The sequence below is a fragment of the Arvicola amphibius genome, chromosome 2 (genome assembly GCF_903992535.2).
Source record: "Arvicola amphibius chromosome 2, mArvAmp1.2, whole genome shotgun sequence".
Classification (NCBI taxonomy): domain Eukaryota; kingdom Metazoa; phylum Chordata; class Mammalia; order Rodentia; family Cricetidae; genus Arvicola; species Arvicola amphibius.
In genome coordinates, this window is record NC_052048.2 from 3,982,310 (window position 1) to 4,005,227 (window position 22,918).

The following is a 22,918-nucleotide window of genomic DNA, read 5'->3' on the forward strand; positions in this document are numbered from 1 at the left end:
ATGTACATCTTGTGCTGGTGATGGATGGTTCGCTATCATTTCCTGACGTCCCTCAAGATAGCACTGTTCCTACGCAAAGCCCAGAACATTTTAAAAAATGATCTTGTCTACATTTCTCTCCATGCTGTTTGTGTGAAATATTCTGAGAAAGGCAACGTAATGCTTATTGTGCCATACTGGTTCAGCTGGATCGGTGGCTGGGAAGACATGGCGGTGGCTGGGAAGAGACACAGTGGAAGGAGCAGGAGGCCACTGGTCACATTGCACCCACACGCAGGAAACAGAGTGAACAGAAAAGAGACCACTATATAGAAAGCCCCAAGTCTTATCCTCCATGACTTCTTTCTCTCCAGAATGTCTAACTTCTACAGGCCCCACAACAAACAGCATTGCCAGTAGGGGACCAGGTATTCAGATCTGTGAGCCGGTGGGGGATGTCTCTCATTCAAACCACAGTGGGTTCCTATAAACCTCATTTCCCCTGAGTTCTAGAAAAAAGAAGACTGAGCAAGCCATGGAGAGAAAGCCAGTAAGCAGCACCCCTCCATGGTCTCTGCTTCAGTTTCTGCCACCAGGTTCCTGCCTTGACTTCCACTCTGACTGTCTTTCACAGTGGCCTGTGACCTACAAGGTGATATAATTCCTCTCCTCCTCAAGTTGCTTTTGGTCATGGTCTTTATCACAGAGGTGGAAGTAAGCCAAGGAACAGTGCAAGGAATATGAAATAAAGTAATTTTAGGAATCATTAAATTGACAGAAATTATTATAACTTGCAGGTGTAGCAGGTAATTCCAGTAGGAAATTTACAAGGCACATTCTAGAGGTGTGGGTGGGTCAAAGGGTGTGAGAAGGGCTAGGTGAGCAGCCAAGAGGCTAGGTGAGCGCCCAGGAGGCAAGAATAAGTAAAAAAAAGGTGTTACCGCCCAGAGGCCAGGGAGTCAGACTGGGAATCCTTGAAGCACAGCTGGGAAGGATGTGAATCCAGAGAGCTCTGGACCCTGTTCAAGGAGATGGGATGCAGGCAGAGTAAAGTGGCCTCTTCTTTCTGTAACTGGCCAGTACCCTTAGTTAGCTGAACCCCTGGATGGCATCCCCAGTTAGCTGAACCCAACCACGCATGAAGGCAAGAGCTCGCTGCTGTTAACAAGGGCTGTCCCGCGTGTCCACAGATAATCTGGCCATTGCATTACAGATTGATTTCAGAGGATCAGCTGAGCATGCAGTGTGGGCCTGTCTTCACACCCTCATCTGACGCGTCTCACTTTGAAAACCAAGCCACAGAGGAGAAAGTGAAATCAGTGCTGTTGTGTAATTCTTCATAATAACCAGCATACGTGACTGAATCAAGGAACAGGACATGAAAACCCGCAGGAAGAGGATAGCTAAGAAACGATTGGTCATTTTAAAAATGTGGGCCTCAGACTAATTTCAGAAGTAGACTCAAGCAGGGTGGTGCATTGACATGATGGGAATGGTGCAGGCTTTTCTAGTGAGAGCCCAGGCAAGGGCGGGACGTGGGCGCATTTCACGGGGAGCAGCCTGAGGTCATCAATACAGTCAGACAGATGAAAACTTAAAGATGCATCTCCAACATAAAAAAGATTTGACGCGACGTTATTTTGCGCTCTGTCCAACCTTTGCTTTTATCGAAGAGGCAATAAAAGTAAATTTTACAACTGGATAAAGAACTTGAACACTATTTATTAGTTTTTTTTCCTTTTTTTTTCTTCCTGATAATTCTTTTTTCAAGGTTTTAACAAGTAGGACCAGTAGGACATAAAGTGAGAAGGTTGCTGTTCAATATCTCGGAGAGGAATGGGTCCCCATGGCTTGGTCAACACATTGCCTAGGCTTCAGAGTAAATTATTATCTAGGTAACGTTCATCAATTTACCAGCTCAAAAGGAAATCTCTGGCTGGTGCTTCACGGTGTCAGCTCCAAACAATGCAGCACAAGGTACAGTAAGTCTGTGAGAGACCCCTCCCCCACGGCATGGGCCAGGCCTGGACATAGGTCCTGGGGCTGATACGTGAGTACTGGTCAGCCACCTGCTCAAAGGGCAGCTTTAGCCTACCAGACTAGTCCAAACATAGCCCAGTGTTTGGAAGAGGCCAAAAGAAGTAAAATCTTAACTGATGCCTGTCCTGGGAAAGTCAGTTTGATATTAGTCCTGGGACCATGTTAGATTTTAATCCTCAGCGTGGCCCACAAATGCAGCCCAATCTAAAGCTAAACAAAATGAAAGTCAAGAGTCATGTATCAGACTTCTTCATCTCAGAGACGTTCGCAGTAATTCTCTCTCACATACAACTTCACTCTCTGTGGTCCCATGTCAGAGGTGCAAAAATAAGAGATGGAAAATTCCAGAAATGAAGGATTCGTGCTTTTTAAATTCTGAGGAGTGTGATGCTGTTCCACACCCTCTGGTCCAGGACGTGTGTCATCTCTTTGTATAACCTCTCCGTAGTACATGGCCCCCCTTGGTGACATCATAGGCCTCTTGTCCTTAGATCACCTGTCTAAGTACTGGTGGCTGTGTCCAGGCAGACCTCAATTTACTTCATCATAGGCCTGAAGTACAGGGTGGCGGTGATGCCAAAGAGAATCTGCACGGTGCTTCTTCTAAGTGAGAGATAATGAAGTGAGAGAGAGAGGAGAGAGAGAGAGAGAGAGAGAGAGAGAGAGAGAGAGAGAGAGAGAGGAGAGAGAGAGAGAGAGAAGAAAAAATTCACTTATATTTACTCTTATTGTGATATAATTTTTAAATTTATGTTATTAATCTATTTTGTACCACATTTGTGAATTAAATTTTTTCATTGTTTTATATATATATTTATATGGTGAAAAAATATATATAGAATTTGGTACTTTTCTCGGCAGTCATGGTATAGCCTCTGGTAGGACTGCCTTGAAGATCTTGTTCATATGGGAGCTGTTGCTAAGACAATGGCAGAATTTCATAATTAGACAAATTAGTTCCCTTTAAATCATACGGTTTCCCCAATAGCCTGACACTGTGAGTTATACTGAAGTCCTTTCTGTTCTGAGAACGTTATATAAGTGTGTGTTGTTTTGGGGGGAAGAGAAAATGAACTACACAGATGGAAAGGGGTTTAGGACATGAACCCTGCTTGCCTCCCCTTCACACTTTTAATTCTGGTAGTAACAGCCCCGTCCTCCCAGCCAGAAGCTCCGGGACACATGGTTTGAGAAGGGAAGTTTCCTCTTTTATGGACTTGTGTAAAAAGTTTTAGAGTGGTATCCAATTAAACCACATCCACTTGTTCTTTTGATGAAGTCCCTTATTGAACAGTCAGACATCGCAGAGAAATTCTGTTGCCCAAGGACATCTGGAGCAGACGGCCGCCATCCCTGGCCTCTCACCCTTTGTTCCTATTTGTTTGCTTTGCCTGCCTCGGTTTCTAGTCTTCTCTCACACCCTCCACTCCCGCTCTCTCTGCGTCCATACTTCCTGTGTGTTTTCAGTCACAACTCTTAGCTTTCGCAATTCGTCGGCCCGACTAGGAAATGCAGCTTGGCAAAAGGGCAGGGGCAGCAGGCTGCTTAGGTCCCCAGCTCCAGGGCTGGTCTCGCCCCCAACCTGTCCTGCCGAGGCCCTTGGATAAGAGAGTGTGGGAAGGCTTTAGATCTATGCTTCCATTTTCCTCGCTTTTCTGTTTCTGCGATGAGATGCCAGAGAAGACGCTTGAGTGTGGGGGCTTACTTCAGCTCAAAGTTTGAGGGTGCAAAGGAGGGGAAGAGATAGCAGCAGGTGACCGAAGATTGGCAGACCTATGCAACTGGGGCTCCTCTCCTTGATCAAACAGGAAGCAGAGAACAGGCAGGAAGTGAGGTGGGTGGGGCTTTTTTCCTCAATGCCCAGATCACAGTGAGTGTGTCGCTTCCTCCAGCAAGGCTGTACTTCCCAGGCATATCCGACCCGTGGCCACTGGGCTACGATCCACAGAAGATAGCTGTGAACACAAAATTCATAAGCTTACTTAAGGCATGAGGTCTTTTGTCAGTTGATAACAGATGCGTAGGGTGAACTTTGTATAAGACTGTCCTGCCAATGTGAAAATGTTGGGTACACCTCTACATCATTCGAAAGAGCACCACTGGCTGGGGACCCATGGGCCCGCAGAGGGCATCGCACATGCCAATCTCAACACCCTCAGATGGTACCCGCGCCTCTTCACGTGGGCCAGGTACTTTAAGGGAAAATGCCTGTCGACACAAGTCACCACAAATTCTTCCCATCCCTTTGTACTCATGATGGCTTCCTCTCAGGGAGTGGGAGTGGTTTTTGTGGAAATCAAGTTTGGGGACCAAGGGGGAGGTTGGCCTGGAAAAACAAAGAAAACAAGTTAACACAGGGCCTGGGGACTGAAGGGACAGCGGAGGTTGAAATAACGGAGAGGCGTAAGGGGAAGCTGCCGCGGACCGGTGTTTTAGCAGACTTGGTCAGAAGCCATCCCATCTGTAACAGCGTCACCAAGCACAGAAATGGCTGTGGAGAACTCTCGGAGGGCAACATTGAGAAGAATCCACTACGGACTCGTAATGCAGAGACTTGGCTTTCTCTCCAGGTCTGTAACACCACCACCGACAGGAAACACGCAGACACCTTCCTGGAGAGATGTGTGACCGAGTCAGTCATGAACATCGTGAGCGGCTTCTTCAACTCGCCATTCTCAGACAACAGTACCAGCCTGCAGGTAACTGAACCCAGTGCCGGGAAAACTAATCTGGCACATGCACACACACACACACACACACACACACACACACACACATACACACATGCGCATGCACACACAATTATGGTAGAAACACAAGTGACCATTCTTCTGTAGTGTCTGGCATGTTTCCTCTCATGCTATTGACACACAAGACATTTTGTGTGGTCAGGTGTTTGTGAGTGTCTTTGGAGCACACAACACTGTGTGTGATAAGGTGTAGCTCCTCAGGCATGTCAGTGGCTTAGGGACTGTGGCATAATAACGTAGAGCGACCACTTTGCTTCTGTTTTCAGACCCACCAGCCCGTCTTTATCCAGCTGCTGCAATCTGCCTTCAGAATTTACAACTGCACCTGGCCCAACCCGGCCCAGAAGGCCTCGGTGGAGTCCTGCATCAGGGCACTCGCTGAAGTGGGTAAGTCAGGGGTCTGGTTTGCCTCAGTTACACATTTCCTGGAATTACCGGGTTTGTGCTTCGAGCTACACAGGCAGCTTCCCGGTCTAGAACCTCACAAGCAAATAAAGCCAGGTTGTTCTTTTGTTTAAGTGGAAGGCCAATGTTCAGCAACTGATTCTCAACATAGCAGAGTTTTGGAAGAAAGGTATATTCATATTTCCAAATTTCAAAGGGGTATTATATATAAAATATGGCTTAGTGAGATTTTGTAAGAATGGTTTAACTAATTATCTTACTTTTAATTGTGGACTTATCTTATTTATTAATGAGAACCTGATGTTAATAATTTGTATGGCAATAGGCTTTTTTGTTTGTTTGTTTTTAACATTCCAATTTGTGTGTAATCTGTATCATTCAAAGGCCTATTATAGACTGAGGGTGTCAACGTTATAAATGGGATGAAGACAAGTGTAACATAAATTCTAATTGGTCTTAATAAATAAAATCCAGAGTCGGATATCAGGGGCTGAAAGCTGTAGCAGTGAGGCCAGACACTAGAGAGACCTTTTACCTCTATCAGTGCTCAGACTAAAAGGGTGATCCTGTCCTCAGACTGCATCCTCGGACCACAGGGACCATCCTCAGACTGCACTGAGCTTCTGTCTCCCTGTCCAGCCATATGGCCCCTGTCTCCACCTCCCTAGTGCTGGCATTAAAGACGTGAAATCCCAAGTGCTGAGATCTCCTTTGTGTGAACTCTGTTTCTCTTTTAGACAGATTCAATCTTGTAGTCCAGGGTGGCCTTGAACTCACAGAGATTCCTCTGCCTCTGTCTCCCAAGTCCTGGAATTAAAGGAGTGAGCCACCACTGCCTGCCCTCTAGTGGCTTAGCTCTGTATTTTGATTTTCAGGCAATCTTTATCTGTTAAAACACAAACAAAATATCACTACAGGCCAAGGATTTAAACTAAGGGAAAGTGAGGGTAAGAATTCTCATAGATGCTTCCCTCTGTGTAAAGTCAAGTCTGTATGTAGTTTTGTAATAATTATTACATAATTTTGTGCATAATAGGTGTGTTTATGGATATTATGTGTGTGTGTGTGAATGCAGGCACATGCATGTATGGCTCACATGTCAAGGTCAGTGGACACCCTCACAGTTATTCCTTGCCTTCAACCTTATTTGAGACAAGGTCTCTTTGTTGTTTCCCTACATGCCAGCCCATGACTTCTCCTTTCTTTGCCTCCCACCTCACTGTAGGTAGGAGTGCTGGGATCCCCCTCACTGTAGCAGTGCTGGGATCCACCTCACTGCAGGTAGCAGTGCTGGGATCCCCCTCGCTGTAGGTAGGAGTGCTGGGATTCCCCTCACTGCAGGTAGCAGTGCTGGGATCCACCTCACTGCAGGTAGCAGTGCTGGGATCCACCTCACTGCAGGTAGCAGTGCTGAGATCCACCTCACTGCAAGTAGCAGTGCTGGGATCCACTCACTGCAGGAGTACTGGGATCCATCTCACTGCAGGAGTACTGGGATCCACCTCACTGCAGGTAGCAGTGCTGGGATCCACCTCACTGTAGCAGTGCTGGGATCCACCTCACTGTAGCAGTGCTGGGATCCACTCACTGCAGGAGTACTGGGATCCACCTCACTGTAGCAGTGCTGGGATCCATTCACTGCAGGAGTACTGGGATCCACCTCACTGCAGGAGTACTGGGATCCACCTCACTGTAGCAGTGCTGGGGTTACAGATGTGTTCAAGTGCATCTGGCTTTATGTGGGAGACTCAAATTAAGCTTACACCAGAAGTACTTACCCACTGAGTCACCTTCCCAGTCTTTGTGTAGATTACTTATGGAGGGAGTGGAGGACAGAGAAGAAGTACAGGCTCTGATGAACAGAAAATAATAAAGTAAAAAGGAAAACAGAGAGGCATATGGCCATTCCTGGTGGCTCCATAGTTTCAGGGTCGTGGTCACGGTCTCGGCCACTGTTAATGTTTACTGAGATTTACCAGGACCAAGGCTGTGCTCTTTTACTCCTAACCTTGATTGGTTCTTTGGTTATTTATATCTCACAGTTCAGGAAACCGTTATCGTGACCTCGTGTTTAGAATATGCTTAATAAACCTGTGATAGGCAGTCGGTGATATGGCTAATTGTGATCATTAAAATGTTTTCAGTCTTTACCTAATCTGCAATCTGGCCTAAGAGATTTTATATTAACAAAACTTAATGGTGGCACCAGTTTTGAGGAAATAAAAAATCAGATGTAATCTAAGAATATCAATTGATGACTGCAGTTTATAGTAATATAGTTTACCTAGGAAATTAATTTTAGATAAGAATTCTAGTTATAAATATGTGAAATAAATAGTTTTAAATAAAATCTCTACTGTGCTTGCTTCTCTGGCGCTCATGCCGCTGGGACCTGGGGACCTGGTCATCCCTCTGCGGTTCTGCCTGGTCCTGCCTGGAGCGCACAGCATGGACGCTCCTCCCCTCCTCCCTTCCTGCCTGGTGTCCTGGTCAGCCTGATGCTGGGGTGGGATTGTCTTCCTCAGTCTGCGTGCAGGTGCTAGGGCCCTCTAGTCCTCTCATAGTTCTCAAGTTAATGCTGAAGCATTTGACGTTGTCACTGGTATTCCAAGTGGTGTGTTTTCCACACCATGTTTATGGTTTTGCTTTGACCTGAGCCCCCGGCGCTCTCCTGGGTCACTCCTCACTCTCAAGCTCTGACTGTCCTCTGCATCAGCCCTCTTGTCCAGGCTTGCAGCCCCTTTCTGAGCCCCAGTGCTCTAGGCCATGGCTGCTTTCCACGCCATACTTCACGGGGCTGAGGCTCCTCCTCCTGAGGTGCTCGGAGCTGAGGGGCTTTGCAAGGGACACTGCTTTCCAACTTATAATAAAATTGTGGAATGGGTGTTTGGACCAAATTAGGAATTTTATCCATCAGTAAAAGCTGTCATGGAAAGGAGAAGCAAATAGTCTTACGTTTCACACAGCATACGGTCTTCCCTCCAGATGATATTTCTCGGGTTTGCTTCCTTCTCTCCCTTCCTCTCTCTCCTTTCTTCTTTAGCCTTCAGCAAACAGCAACGGAAACTGAGACCACTTGGCCTTCCCAGTACATAGCACTTAGAAATGGCAGACAAAATCAGGCATGGAAGCACGGTACACCTGTAATCCTAGCTGCCTAGGAGGGTGATGCAGGATGATTACAAATTCAAGGAGACATAGAGAGTCCTGTTACAAACAAAGGAACTAATGAAGGATGAATGAATGAATGAGAGCTGGGGAATTCCATGTGTGCTTACCATCTAAATCTGAGCCCAGAGGATTCAATGTGCAGTCAGATCAGTTCTTTCATGGTGCGATAGCAGAGTTGTTGGCCTAAAGTCGTCACCCAAATATGTTGGCGAGCGGTCAATAGAATTAACCAGACTCGCTTTAATATAAAATATTCTTTAATAAAGGAAAGAATGAGAACTTACAAAACCTGGGTTCCAGCAAGGAGCGCAGGAAAAACAAAGAGGAGAAATAAACGCACACGGATGTTTTATGGAATATTTGTGGCCCCCCTGGGGGGACACACTCCACAGACAAGGTGATTGGCTGAGCTTCCCCATCACAAATACACCAGCCTAATCCTTTTCTGCACTAGCCAAAGCTGAATGGTTTTTCAGAAAACAAACAAACAAACAAACAAACAAAAAAACTTGATTTCTTTCTGTGTGTTAAAAGAACACGTGTGGTGACGATTCTACCCAAATCTGCGGCCGGGGAAATAATGGAGAGCAATGCTTTGGCTTGGTGTCTCTTTTACCTCCACGAGGCCGGCGCTCATCTTCCTTTTCTGCTCTGCAATCAGTGCCTGTGGTGGCACACACCTGTAGTCCCATCATTTGGGAGGTAGAGGCAGGAGGATCGGGAGTTTAAGGCGACCCTACGCTGTATATTATGAGTGACATGAAGCCCTATCTCAAACAACAAAAGTATTTTTGTTAAAATTTCTTCGTTAGTTCCAGGACAGGCTCCAAAGCCACAGAGAAACCCTGTCTCGAAAAACCAAAAAAAAAAAAAAAAAAAAAAATTTCTTCGTGAAAGCCATTTCTTTCCTTCATCTCCACAGGGGCTGTCTTCCTCCTCGCTGTGCATACTGCCCTTGTGGTTTTTATCTGATCATAGCTTATATCATCACAAGCATAAAGAGGGCTTTAAAAGCAGCTTAGAGTGTGTTTCGCAGAGGACCTGTGTACCGCTCCCTGGACCCACATCTGGTCTCTCTCAACATCTTACAGCTCCAGCTTCAGGGGATCAGAGATCCTCTTCTGGCCCCCATGAGCACTGCACTAACATGTAGAAACTCAGATAGACACACACAAACTAGTTAAAAATAAAATAAATCCTAAAAAAGACATTCATAGAAAGCTGGTGTCATATACTATATACCATGACATTGTCATATTGTCATATGTCAAATATTATCATTTAATATTATGTTATTATATATCATTTAATTATATCATACAATGGCATTATGCACCATACCATTTCATGTTATAATCATATTACATTATATCATAGATCACATATTATATCATCTTATATATCACCCCATCATATCATATAACAACATATCATTTATATCATCATCACTAATCAAATTTCATGTCATATAGTATCATGTCACATCATATTACATACCATCATGTTTTCCTGCCTGGGAGGCCAGCTTCTAACAGAAAAGGGCTCACAGGGAATCCATGAAGTCTGCGTACCATGACCTTTTCATCTAGGGGGTAAGGGGGAAGACACTCACATGTTCTCTTGATGGTTTCCTTCTTTAGTCTTCTCCTGCATGCTTGTGTTCTCTTTTCTCCAGAAATGTCCCTTCTGTCTCTCTGATGTTTTCCTTCTAACTCCCCCAATGTTTTCCTCCTTATTCTCTCATTTTTGGTGTTTTCCTTCTCTTCTTTATTTTTTCCATTACAGCTTATATACTCCATCAAGATCTTTCAAGAAATATAAAAAAATCACAGTGTGGTTACAGTCTAGTTTTCAAGTGGATGCTTACCATGAATACAAGTAAAAAGCAGCATGTTTTCTATATCCCTTCCACAGTTAAACAGTTTACCATTGCAGGTGAAAAACAAGTTATCCCAGGAACCCACGGACATTCATACCGGGGCAACTTGTTACAGATTTCTCATCAACCAATCCTAGCACGGAATATATGTCAGCTAACAATGACTGGACTACTTTATTCTTGTCCTCTGACCTAAACGGGTTCCTCCTTCAACTCTGTGCCTTTCTGAAACTTCAGATCGTCTTCTTGGGTTTTTCACCTCCGAACTATTTGACCAAAACATCTTAGTCTAACCTTAAGTTATTTTCAAAGCTTTGTTTCAGCTGTGATGCACTCCTAACCCCGTGAACACATCTCCCAACATTAGGAAAGGAATTAAGCTAGTTAGGCTACTGGGACTCAGTTGTTTTTCTATCTAGATCCTCAATAGAAGCTTGTGTTCTAGCTGTGTGACACTTCCTTGTTTTATTCTTTATCTTCTGCAGCCTCTGCAGGGACAACATTTTATCCTACCTTTACTATATTAATTTTCTCACTAAACTAACCTCTATAAAAATCCCTTATTATAGTTTTTAAAAACCCTCCATCATCAAATTCTTGTTTAAACTAACACCATTATTGCATAATCACCATTATTATATAGTAAAATTATTGCTTAGGTTCAGTTAAATAGTACAGCTTAGGAGGAAATCATCTTCTTAATAATCCACAGGTAAAATGCCCAGTAGAACAGAATGTTTCCATGAGATAATCACTGCATTATAGGCAGTGGGAATCTCCCCACACCCATCCACACTATGCCAGATGCCAGACAGGGATGACAGCAACAAACATGTAAAGCTTTGCACAGCAGAAGCAAAAGACATTCTGAGGTCTGTGATCTCTGTGCCTTGCCTATCCAAGATTCACCCATCAGGGATTGGCCTCCTGGGGCCCTGAGATCCTAAGGTCAATGCCATCTGCTGCATCTCTGACATGGCCACCAGCAGTCACGTCATAGGATCATGTCATTAGATCATATTCAATGATATCATCACATGTGGTGATATTTAGTTTGTGCTTTAATAAACAAAGCTTGCCTGAAGATCGGAGTATGGAACTAGCCTCACTAGTTGGCCATAGAGGCCAGGCAGTGGTGGCACACACCTTAATCCTAGCACTCGGGAGACAGAGGCAGACGGATCTTTGTGAGTTCAAGGCCACCCTTGGCTGCACGAGATTTAATCTGTCTAAAAGAGAAGCAGAGCCAAGCAGTGGTGGCTCACACTTTAATCCCAGCACCAGGGAGGTGGAGACGGAAGTGATGTGGGTGGATGGAGAGAGAAGTGTAGGGTGGGAGGAGACAGGAGCTCAGGATTCAGTCTGAGGACTTTAGGACAGGAACTACTGCTTGGCTGCTCTGCTTCTCTAACCTTTCAGCTTTCTCCCCCTAATATCTGCCTCCTGATTTTTATTATTAAGACCAAGTAGAACTCATGCAACATCACCTTCATGTCATCATATTGTATGTATCATGGTATATCATCATCTTATCATATATTATCATATATATGCATATTATATAATTTTATATTACCACATCATTTATACTATCACACCATCATCATATTACTGTACCACATCATGACTTACAATCATAGCATATCTTCATGTCCTATATATCCATATATTATGTCACTTTATATTATCATATCCTAGCCCTTCATACCATCATTGTATACCATATCACATCATGCCATGTTATCATATCACCTCATACCATGTTTCATATCTTCATAGTTCCTTTTCAGCCATATAGCTCAATCATACATAAACATCTTCATGTAAGATTTCTTTCCATTCCTGCTCCTTGTTGCTGTTTGAAATCTCTTGTGACTCTGCTGTTTTCCTCACTCAGAGTGCAGACTCTGGAAATAGTGGCTCCGTTGTCCTTGCCCTCAGGGCCTGCAAACCTGCTTCTGATAAGCAGGATGATGAATGTACTTTCTCATCACCGTGACAGAACTCTCCACAGAAGTAGCGTGAGGTGGAAAGGGTGGGGCGTGTCCTTGCCCGGTCCCTTGTGGTGGGGCAGGCATGGTGACCAGGGTGTCTCTAGCTGTGGCCACCTTACACCACAGCCAGGAAGCAGAGAGATGAGCGCTGGTGGCTCTGCTTTTCTCCTTTTTATTCAGCTGGGGTCTCCAGCTGACAGGCTGGTGCCACCCTGGTTAAGCATCTCTGGAAGCACCCCACAGACACCTCCAAAGTATCTTCTAGTGTTTCTAAGTCCTGTTAACAGTGAGATGTTAGCCCCCACAATAGGTGTGTGTTGACTTAGGACCATCTATGGACTACAGTGACTTTACCTTGGCTAGTATCAGAAGGCAATGTGACAGCAAGTTTGAGCTGAAGGTCACATTAACCTGCGTGCGGTTCTAGGATCAGGCATCTCCTCATAAACAGAACCACTGTTCCTATGATTTGAGCGAAGGTTGGGGCTTCACAGACAGAAAAGGACTGAGGACGGCAGAGGCAGGGCCCAGAGTGAATCAGCTGTTTCAGTGGTCCTTTCTGTACAGTGGGAAAGCAGGGAACACCACGGTGTGTTGCAGTTGGTTGCTGGGAATCTCCCATCTGTCTTGGAACCTGACCTGTTTCTGAGCCCAGTCACCACCACCTCTGGTTAGGTCAGGTCTCCTGAGACAGGCAGTCTGTAAGAGTGGCTGTAGTGATGAGACGAACAGGCCTGCTTTTCATCCTGCCCTGTTCCCGCACGGCTAGCTTTACACCCAAAATAACAACACACATATTGTATTCATTTAAACACTGCCTGGCCCATTAGCTCTAGCCTCTTACTGGCTAATTCTCACATCTTGATTAACCCATTTCTAATAATCTGTGTAGCACCACAAGGTGGTGGCTTACCGGGAAAGGTTCAGCATGTCTGACCTGGTGGCTGGCTCCATGGCGACTGTCTCACTGCCTTCTTCCTCCCAGCATTTTGTTCTGTTTACTCCACCTACCTAATTTTCTGTCCTATCAAAGGGCCAAGGCAGTTTCTTTATTAACCAATGAAAGTAACACATAGACACTCTTCCATCAAGTGGCCTCTCGTGAAGTCCAGCCCCGGAGGTACCTGTGTGAAGCTTTTCCGCTCACATGCACTATCATTTATATTTCAGCTTTCTTTCAAATGTGCAGCAACACTGAAATTTAGCACAGCTTCAACATTTAAGAATATATAATATTTAAGAGAATACAGAATAATGTATGTGTGAAATATCACAAGGTCGAGGATACTGTATGTTTATAAAGCATTTTGACGCATTTATGATTTGGCAAACACATTCCTTATACGTGCAAATATCAATTATAGTTTACCTGTGTGAAACACCTGTTTCTCTCTGGTACTATTAGCTCAACCTGTCTCTCGTCCAAACCACTTCATCCTCATCCTCTCGTGTGCACTGAATGCAGAAGGTGGTGACAGACGGGAGGACCACTCACTTGGTCCCCCCTTCCCTCCCCACGAGCAGTAGGGCTTGCTGAGTGCTGAGGAATGTCAAGGCCATGGGACTCTCTAGACGTGCGTAGTTAGATGCCGTTCCTCAGTTTACCCGTTCCTGTAAAACACGTGACAGAAACGCTTCCAGTAAACACATCTACGAATGACTTCCATATAATTTCACTTAGGAAAGAATTCCGCCCACGCACTTTATAATTGGCCTGTGATCTGGGGGGATTCATATTGGGTAGCTGGTTGGACACACTATTGATTTTCCACATGGAAATTGCAGGAAATGCCTCTTACAAATGCTTTGCCTAATGAACACAAACTTCAAGCCAGTCATTCTCAAAATGAAAGAAATGTAAAACCGTTAACCCTTTAGAAAGTCTGTCTTAAATAAATGTCTATGTGAATTTGCTGGGGGCATTGTGGTGGGAGTCTCAGGAATCCAGTGTCATGTACTCTTCTGATTATGGTTTTACATCTTCATTAGTAGCTCAGGCTACCCCTTAGCTACCTCCTGTGTGCAGATCCCTGGCTTCCATCCTGAACAATGCAAAAGAGAGGCCCCAGAAAAGCAAATGCTGAGTCAAAGCAGAATAATCTTAAAATCCACTGTTTTATACAACAGTTATATGCAATAAGTTATAACATCGCATACTATTTTATAAACATTTTTCACTTATTAGTTTAACTGATTGTTTGGTGATTCCTCACTATCAGGAAAGTATTATTGTAGCTGAAGTAAATCCACTCTATCAAATGTACTTCACCCCCACGGAATTTCTAGAGTAGATACAACTTGTAAATAAAGAAGAAGCAAGCGTAAGGCTGAGTGCCTTATCTGTTAGAATGTTCTAGAGCCTTTCTTGGCACTCAGAGCACGGTCTGTGATGTTTGCAACAGTAAAGTGCATGATGCCCAGAAATGAACGCGCATCCCCATGGCTCAACAGCCTTTGTGCGGCGCTAACCCGATCTCACCCTATTTTAAACATCTAATGTCTGCGGTCACCTCCAACATGAGGACTTAGAGCTAATGCCTGTGAGTGGACCTTCTGTTATGAAAACCGCTTTGCCAGGGGTGGTGTTAACCCACCAGCCATGCCAGAGAACACCCTTCTCCTTAACTTTGTGTTTGGATTTCATCATTGTTACAGTTTTAATGTGTTTTTCTCGTCTGTGCATGGGGAAGAAAACTGTGCCATATGATCGAGCTGTTGGTATTTTGACTTCAACCCTTACATGTTGGGAAATGAGACTTTTGACTATTTGGTGATCAGTTTTCTTAAAATGTCATTGGAATTTTTGTTTTCTAGCATAAGGGATTTATAATTCTTCTGGGGCTTTTTAGTTTGTGGAAGCTTATGCACGTGTTCCTGTGTGAGCAGGTGTTCAGCTCAGAGTGTAACTTGTCTTTCATATGGGTTCACCATTGGTCTGGAACTTGCAAAGTAGGTGAGGTGTGCTGGCCAGGGATCCTCCTGTCTCTGTCTCCCCAGTGCTGGGGTTTTGAGTACACACCGCCATGCTGGGCTTGCTCTGACAGAGGGTATTCAATGAGCAATGCGCTTTGCTGCCTGAGCTCTTATCCCAGCCCGCTTCTTTGAAGGTTTAGTTTCATCCTCAGAAGAGTTTCTGCCACTCTGAGGTGCTGTTAATTCTCAGAGAATTTTAATATTTTGATTTGTCTGCATCTTTTGGGTGTTGTGAAAAGCCATGTGCTCCCTGGAGGTGAGCACGGAGGTTCATGCTCTCCTCTGCACTCAGAAGACTGAGGGAGGCCATAAAGATTGTGAGTTCCTCCTGTCTCACAGCATGAGGAAGATGCAGAAAGGGGAAGGGATGGAAGGAGAGCGGGAGGGAGGGAGGGAGACGGAGAGAAAAGGGGAGGTAGAGGGAGGGAGAGACACTGTGAATACCTAGAATACACTGCGTTTACTTATAGCTTTCATACTTATAGTATGGACTCTACTCCAGTTTATCTTTCCAGATGACTGGTCGGGCTTCCAAGTCTCATTCCTGAGTGACCATAAGAAGTACAGCTTTGTTCAAGTAGAGGATTAATGGGGCGTGCGTCCATGTGGTAGAGTTGAGTTCACAAGGAAGCATGTATCCTTACGTTCAATGTTCTCCCTGTGTAAATACTCCAGTGGACTGGGGAAGTAGCTCAGAGAGTGAAGCACTTGCAGAATGTCCCGAGGTCAGTCTCTAAAGCCATATAAAAATGTCATGACATTGTGCCTGTGCCTGGAATCCCAGTACCAGGGAGGCAGAGGTTGGTGGATCCCTGGGACTTATTGGCCAGCCAACCTAGGCTACTCTCCAAATTCCAGGCTAGTGAGAGACCCTGCCTACCAGAGGGAGGTGGAGCCTGAGGAAACACAAAGTTGTTGTCTGACCTCTACACATGCATGTGTGCACATACAAATCCTTGCACCAATGAACACACACACACACATACACACACACACGTGGATTTATAACAGACTTGGGTGTGCTGGAGAACCAGTGCAGCGCCCACCCACACCTTCATCCTACAGTTCCAGCCGTTTGGCTCTGATGGGCTGACAGCCAGCCACAGTTTTCTAATTAATGCTCACTCTTCCTGCTCACCTTCCCCATACCCGTCAGTGTGCACACCCAAGAACTTTTCCCCATGGCACCTATCATAGACCTGTATGTGTTTTCAGAGGGTTTGGTCTGGCAGACACCATCCGTGGTTCCTGCTAATTAAAAACATTCACATAGCACACAATATTTAATGAATTATAATTAGAAATAGATTTTGATTCTATCTTAAAGCCCCTGAAAAGACTTGTCATATCCAGGAAATTTCAGGATTTATAGGGCTAATTAGGAGGTTTGCCATGTACTAAAAATACCTGTGGATAAAGGAGGCTCACTCTTGAGAAGGCAGAGGTCCCCCAAAGCCAGGTGCACAGGCAGTAACCCCTCCTCTCCCACTCGTTCGTTAGGGACTCAGATGCCTGTCCTCTGATGGCAGGCATCTCCTTAGCCAGGCAGTGGTTCTGACTTAGAGGCCCAAGAGGAACGCCTCTATATAAGAACCTTAATATGACCTTGTTACACGCTGTAGGCATGAAGAATGGCAGGCGTAGCAGGTTCATTGGCTGCTTGTTGCTGTCAGCTGTGGGGATTTTCCTGGCTGTGTAGACAACACAGCTCCCAAAATGTTTCTAGCATGATGGCTTTTGACTCAGTTTTGATCGTGGTTTTGACTTGAAAATGATGTTTTCATACTTAATGCTCTTGGAAACAAGATAAAACAAATGCTTTTCCTAATCCCAGCCCTCCTTCCTGACCACCACTCCCGGTGCCTTTTAAATAAGCTATGGAAATCTAACTCACTAATTTCTGTTTTGATTTCAAATTAATATCTGTATTATTTTGACAGAACAGAGGACCTATTTTGGGTCATGTTTGTAGAGTTTGTTAATTTTTAAATTTAATTTGTTCTTGTCTTGAGGTACTGGGGAACAAACCAAGAGTTTTGCGCATGCTGGACATGTTTCCTACCACAGAGATGTGTTCCCACCCCTTCAAATGGTTGTTCATTGTTGTGCGGACACTTAGCTTATTTTAGCTCAAATGCGTTTTACTCAATTACAGTGTTAATCTTCTCTCATAGCTTCAAAGGCATGATTTAACCATGGCTACAGTTCACACCCAGGCCTAGTTTAGCCGTGGCCACAGTTCACACCCAGGCCTCGTTTAGCTGTGGCTACAGTTCACACCCAGGCCTAGTTTAGCTGTGGCCACAGTTCACAGCCAGGCCTAGTTTAGCTGTGGCCACAGTTCACAGCCAGGCCTGGTTTATCTGTGGCCACAGTTCACACCCAGGCCTAGTTTAGCCGTGGCTACAGTTCACACCCAGGCCTAGTTTAGCCGTGGCTACAGTTTACACCCAGGCCTAGTTTAACTATGGCTATAGTTCACACCCAGGCCTGGTTTAGCCGTGGCCACAGTTCACACCCAGGCCTGGTTTAGCTGTGGCCACAGTTCACACCCAGGCCTGGTTTAGCTGTGGCCACAGTTCACACCCAGGCCTGGTTTAGCTGCGGGCTACAGTTCACACTCAGGCCTGGTTTAGCCGTGGCTACAGTTCACAGCCAGGCCTGGTTTAACAATAAGCTACAGTTCACACCCGGGCCTGGGAAAGTGGCATATCTTATCTGGAGTTCATACTGTACAGTTCACGTCAAGTTAGACCCCTGGGCCTAAAACAACCATATAGCTTGGGGAACAGAAACATCTGACACTCCAGGCTGGTGGAGTTTCTTCAGCGTTTCCTCCAGGTGCTGCCATGGAAGAGGGCGTGGAGCAGCAGCTCACAGATGGGTCCTGGGTGGGCACGTGCTGCTGTGGGCACTCACAGGCATAGACTCATTAAACTAAGTGCCCATGGACATCGTCAGAAAAGCATTGCCACCGTGTTTCCTGTGTGTTATACTATTTTTATTGTTGTTTTAAATCATGTGTATCTGTGTGTGTCATGGGTGTGGGTTTGTGCACATGAGTGCAGACCACGGAGGCCAGGAGAGGATAGCCTGGGTTCTGAGAATTAAACTCAGACCCTCTGGAAGTATAACTCTGAACCCCTCAGCCTTCTCTCTACCTCTGTCTTCTATATTCTTAGCAACTGTCCCTCGACGGTGGGTGCCGCCTCAGGCATCTGCCCTGTGCATGGGTGATGAGCACAGGGCTTAAGCGGAGGTGGCAACTGGCTGCAGTAGGCTGTGAGGGAAGCCAGGAGCTGTAAGGCTGGTTGAGCAGTGACCTTGAAGTGGCACCATCCTGTGTTCAGTCTCTCAAATGTGCAAAGCAGATGCTGCTCACGTGGGAAATGGCCAGGAAAGAGCAAAAGTCTCAGTGGAGTTGGGCCGTGAAGGAAGATAAGTACCTATAAAACCCCGTGCTGCTCGGCAGTGTAGAGGGTGCCTGTCCTTCCGGGTGCCTGTCCTTCAGGGTGCCTGTCCTTCCGGATGCCTGTCCTTCTGGGTGCCTGTCCTTCGTGGTGCCGAGGTGCAGTGTGGGCAGGGGTTGTGGACAGACACCGTGTGCTTCAAAGGGAGATTGGTGGGGGCTGGCAGTTGAAAGGTCTATTCCTGGCCTATAATCCTTGCAGAAATAAGAAAGTTGACCTGGAATTCTATGAGAAGATCTGGACAAATGACGTGGGAACTTCCCTTTGTGTTCATGCATCCATGCATGTGTGTGCACATGTGTGTGCACATGTGTGTGCATTCATTAGACAGGCAGGGGACAACAGTGGGTGTTAAAGGGGGATTTGCTTGGTTCCTGGAGTCTCCATGCATTTCCCCCTCTGCTGGACCTGCCCCCTTGTACCTCTTCACATACCCTTTGTCTGACGATCTCTGGGGTCATGTCAAGCTCTCTCCTTCTCTGCAAGTCTTCACCATTGGCACTCTACAGTTAGGGACCCTTCCCTGCAAGTCTACAAAGTCGGCACCCTACAGTTAGAGACCCTTTTCTGCAAGTCTTCACTGTTGGTACCCTACAGTTAGAAACCCTTCTCTGCAAGTCTTCATTACGGGCACCCTACAGTTAGAAACTCTTCTTTCTTAAGAGGATTTTTTTTTATGTTTCTCTAACTTTTCTTTGGATGAAAACAGCTACATCAGACTTCCTAGTTTTTTAATCAGAGGAAGAAGGCCTTCTTTTCCCATGATTCAGGTGGCTTCTTGAGTAGCTCAAATGACCCCAGTGAACCCAAGGCCAGTCTTTCATGGGCCAGTTTTTGTCCAGTGATCTGGTTGCCTCTTTACTTAGTCCAGCAGAAATGCCATAACCCTTCCATTTTTCTCATGACAAGCATTCTGAGTGCTCAGCATTATCAAGAAACAAGTCTGTGGATCTTAGGGAAAAAGACAGGTACCACGTGCCACCTTCCAAGAAAGCTCTCTTATACCCTTTAAATTTTTCACTATTTCTGCTGTCAGACACTTGATCACATGCAGCTTTGTGGGCACACACCTACACACGTAAACACATACACACACCCTCTAATTGAGTTAATAGCTTGGCAGGACTTGGCTGTGTGTTTTCTGTCTGAGTTTTTATTTTCTTTGGCATCTGGGAAGGTAAAGATCTACATGCTTGTTAAGGTGCTTTCCGTATGATGTGGAAATGGAGACCATCTCACACATTAATCACAAGAAATCAAATAAGATCTTGAAGGTTCAGTGGTGGCGCATTATGAACTGGTCTGAAGAACTGAAATAACTTCAGCAGCTTTTTTCACCCGAAAGCATACGAAACAAGTGCTGGGCAAAGTTTAAAGATTTAGGCTTTTCTTCCTTTATTTTAAAAAAATTCTTCCACGTTTGTTAGTGAGTTTTGCTCATGTTTAAAAATCTTTAACCTAATTGAGAGAGAAATGCTTCCTATCTTTTTTTTCTTTTTCTTTCAGCCAAAAATCGTGGGATTGCAATCCCTGTCGACTTGGACGGCCAGGTGAACACACTTTTCATGAAGAACCATTCAAGTACGGTGCAGAGAGCAGCCATGGGCTGGAGGCTCTCAGCCCGCTCTGGACCTCGCTTCAAGGAAGCTCTTGGAGGGCCAGCATGGGATTACAGGAATATCATCGAGAAGTTACAGGTACAATGAGAACATGAGTGATATTAATATTAATATTTCCTAGCTTCTCTGTTCTTAAAATGTGTCATATCATACAGCCTTTTTTTGAGACAGGGTTTCTCTGTATAGCCCTGGGCTATCCTGGAACTCACTCTGTACACCAGGATGGCCTTGAATGCACAGAGATCCACCTGCCTCTGCCTCCCTAGTGCTGGGATTGAAGGTGTGCACCAGTACTACCCAGTGTTATATATAATACAATATGGTTGAAAATATCAATTCTTACTGGGGCAAAGCTTTCTTCCACAGCTCTCTGCCACTACCTACTCTTTAGTAGTTTCTGGATAGATTGTCCTGACTTACTTTTTAGCGAGTTATATAACAATATATTCTGATAGTTTCTTAGTGAGTAGTGACCCTTGATCTCAAGATAATTATGTCAATAATAAAATTAGTAAAAATAATGTACTATAAATGATACATGCAATAAATTAAGTTTTCATAATATTGACTCAGTTTATCTTCCAGTGTTCTCTTCTATTCCTTGGATTAAGATGAGCCAATCCCTTTCTTCACCAGGTCCTTTTATAAGTCTTCATCCATGGTCTGGCCTCTACATTTAGGCCTAGTGAGCAAATCACCCATAGCTCTCATTTTCTGGTGCTGCCACATTAAAACACCATAGGCTAGATGCGTTAAGAAACAGAAATACATTCTTTTAGGATTCTGGAGGCAGAAGTCCCAGATCTAGGTATCAGTGGCTTGGTTTTCTCTGAGCCCTCCATTCCCTACTCTGGATGGCTGGCTTCTCATGCGTCTTTGGTCTGTGCAGCTGTATACCTGCGTCCCAATTTCTGTCCCTTATGTGACCACCACTTAGTCATTTTGGATAAAAACAGTGGCTCATACGAACTCATTTTATCCCCATGCTATAATGAGTGAATTAAACCACATCGGGCTAACGTGTAAACAGCAAACACTTGGTGGCGTGGGAAACCAGAGTCCATCTTGGATGAAACTCCCACATCGCCTTCCTGGTTAATGTTCTTACGTGTGTCACGTCTGGAAAGGCACTCGTGTGACCGCTCTGTGTCTGTTTTAGGACGTTGTGGCGTGTGTCACGTCTGGAAAGGCACACATGTGACCGCTCTGTGTCTGTCTTGGAAAGGCACGCCGTGTGACTGCTCTGTGTCTGTCTTAGGACGTCGTGGCATGTGTCACGTCTGGAAAGGCACACATGTGACCGCTCTGTGTCTGTCTTGGAAAGGCATGCCGTGTGACCGCTCTGTGTCTGTCTTAGGATGTCGTGGCATGTGTCACGTCTGGAAAGGCAGGCGTGTGACCGCTCTGTGTCTGTCTTAGGACGTCGTGGCATGTGTCACGTCTGGAAAGGCAGGTGTGTGACCGCTCTGTGTCTGTCTTAGGACGTTGTGGCGTGTGTCACGTCTGGAAAGGCACGCGTGTGACCGCTCTGTGTCTGTCTTAGGACGTCGTGGCGTGTGTCACGTCTGGAAAGGCAGGCGTGTGACCGCTCTGTGTCTGTCTTAGGACGTTGTGGCGTGTGTCACGTCTGGAAAGGCACGCGTGTGACCGCTCTGTGTCTGTCTTGGAAAGGCAGGCGTGTGTCACGTCTGGAAAGGCAGGCGTGTGACCGCTCTGTGTCTCTTAGGACGTTGTCGCCTCCCTGGAGCAGCAGTTCAGCCCCATGATGCAGGCCGAGTTCTCCGTGCTCGTGGATGTGCTGTACAGTCCGGAGCTGCTCTTTCCAGAGGGAAGTGACGCCAGGATAAGATGCGGAGCCTTCATGTCAAAGTAAATGAAGCCAGACCAGGGATGGTGCTGGTGGAGAAGAGAGAGGGCCTCTTCACCCTCCTAGTCGGTCACAAATCCAGAGCCCCTACCCTCGGAACCTTTCCAGAAAACCCCACTGCACAAATGAGCCACACATAGTCGCATAAATTAAAATTTACATTAAAATGAGATAAAAACTCATCCCCCAGGTTACATCTCTGATACTCTGTGGCTGTATGAGGCTAATGTCTGCCCATTATAAACCACAGACAGGATGTTGCTGTTAGTGCAGAGTCCTGCTGGTCAGCAGAGTTCTAGAATGTGCCAGTAGGGGATGGGAGGGAGTTGACTCAAGGAGCTGAAATCTATCAGTTCCCCTGGAAAATGGAGGCAGACTGCATTAGTGAAACCAAAAGGAAAGAAGTGGGGTAATTTGGCAGACCCTACACTAGTCAGAGGGAAGGGTTGTCCCACTGCCTTAGAGGCTAAGGCTCTTACAATATTATAAATAATTCATGGCCAGAGGCTCAGGCTGACTATTGTCCAAGCTTCATGCTTACCCCACCCCTTCTGTTAGGGACCAGCCTTGACAAAAATACCACTTACCAGTGAGGAGGTCCTCCATCCTGATGGCTGAGGACATTAGCCCGGCCCTAGTTGGAGAGAGAGACGTCTCAGTTGCATCTCATGGCACTCATTCTAAATGGAGAGATATATCCCATAGCTCTTGCCGTGTCATGGGAAACTGTAATCCCCTTCAGTTTCTGCACAACCCAATCTATGGGGACTG

At 45.6% G+C, this 22,918-nt stretch overlaps 1 protein-coding gene across 1 annotated transcript in view; it reads left to right on the forward strand.

Annotated features, from left to right (window-relative positions):
- The window catches only part of Itpr2 (inositol 1,4,5-trisphosphate receptor type 2), a 391,594-nt gene that overhangs the window by 187,754 nt on the left and 180,922 nt on the right, over positions 1–22,918 (forward strand). Inside the window, 4 exon segments of the mRNA XM_038317812.2 lie at positions 4,590–4,718; positions 5,036–5,156; positions 20,168–20,358; positions 22,007–22,149. Of these exon segments, the coding sequence (XP_038173740.1) occupies positions 4,590–4,718; positions 5,036–5,156; positions 20,168–20,358; positions 22,007–22,149 (584 nt within the window).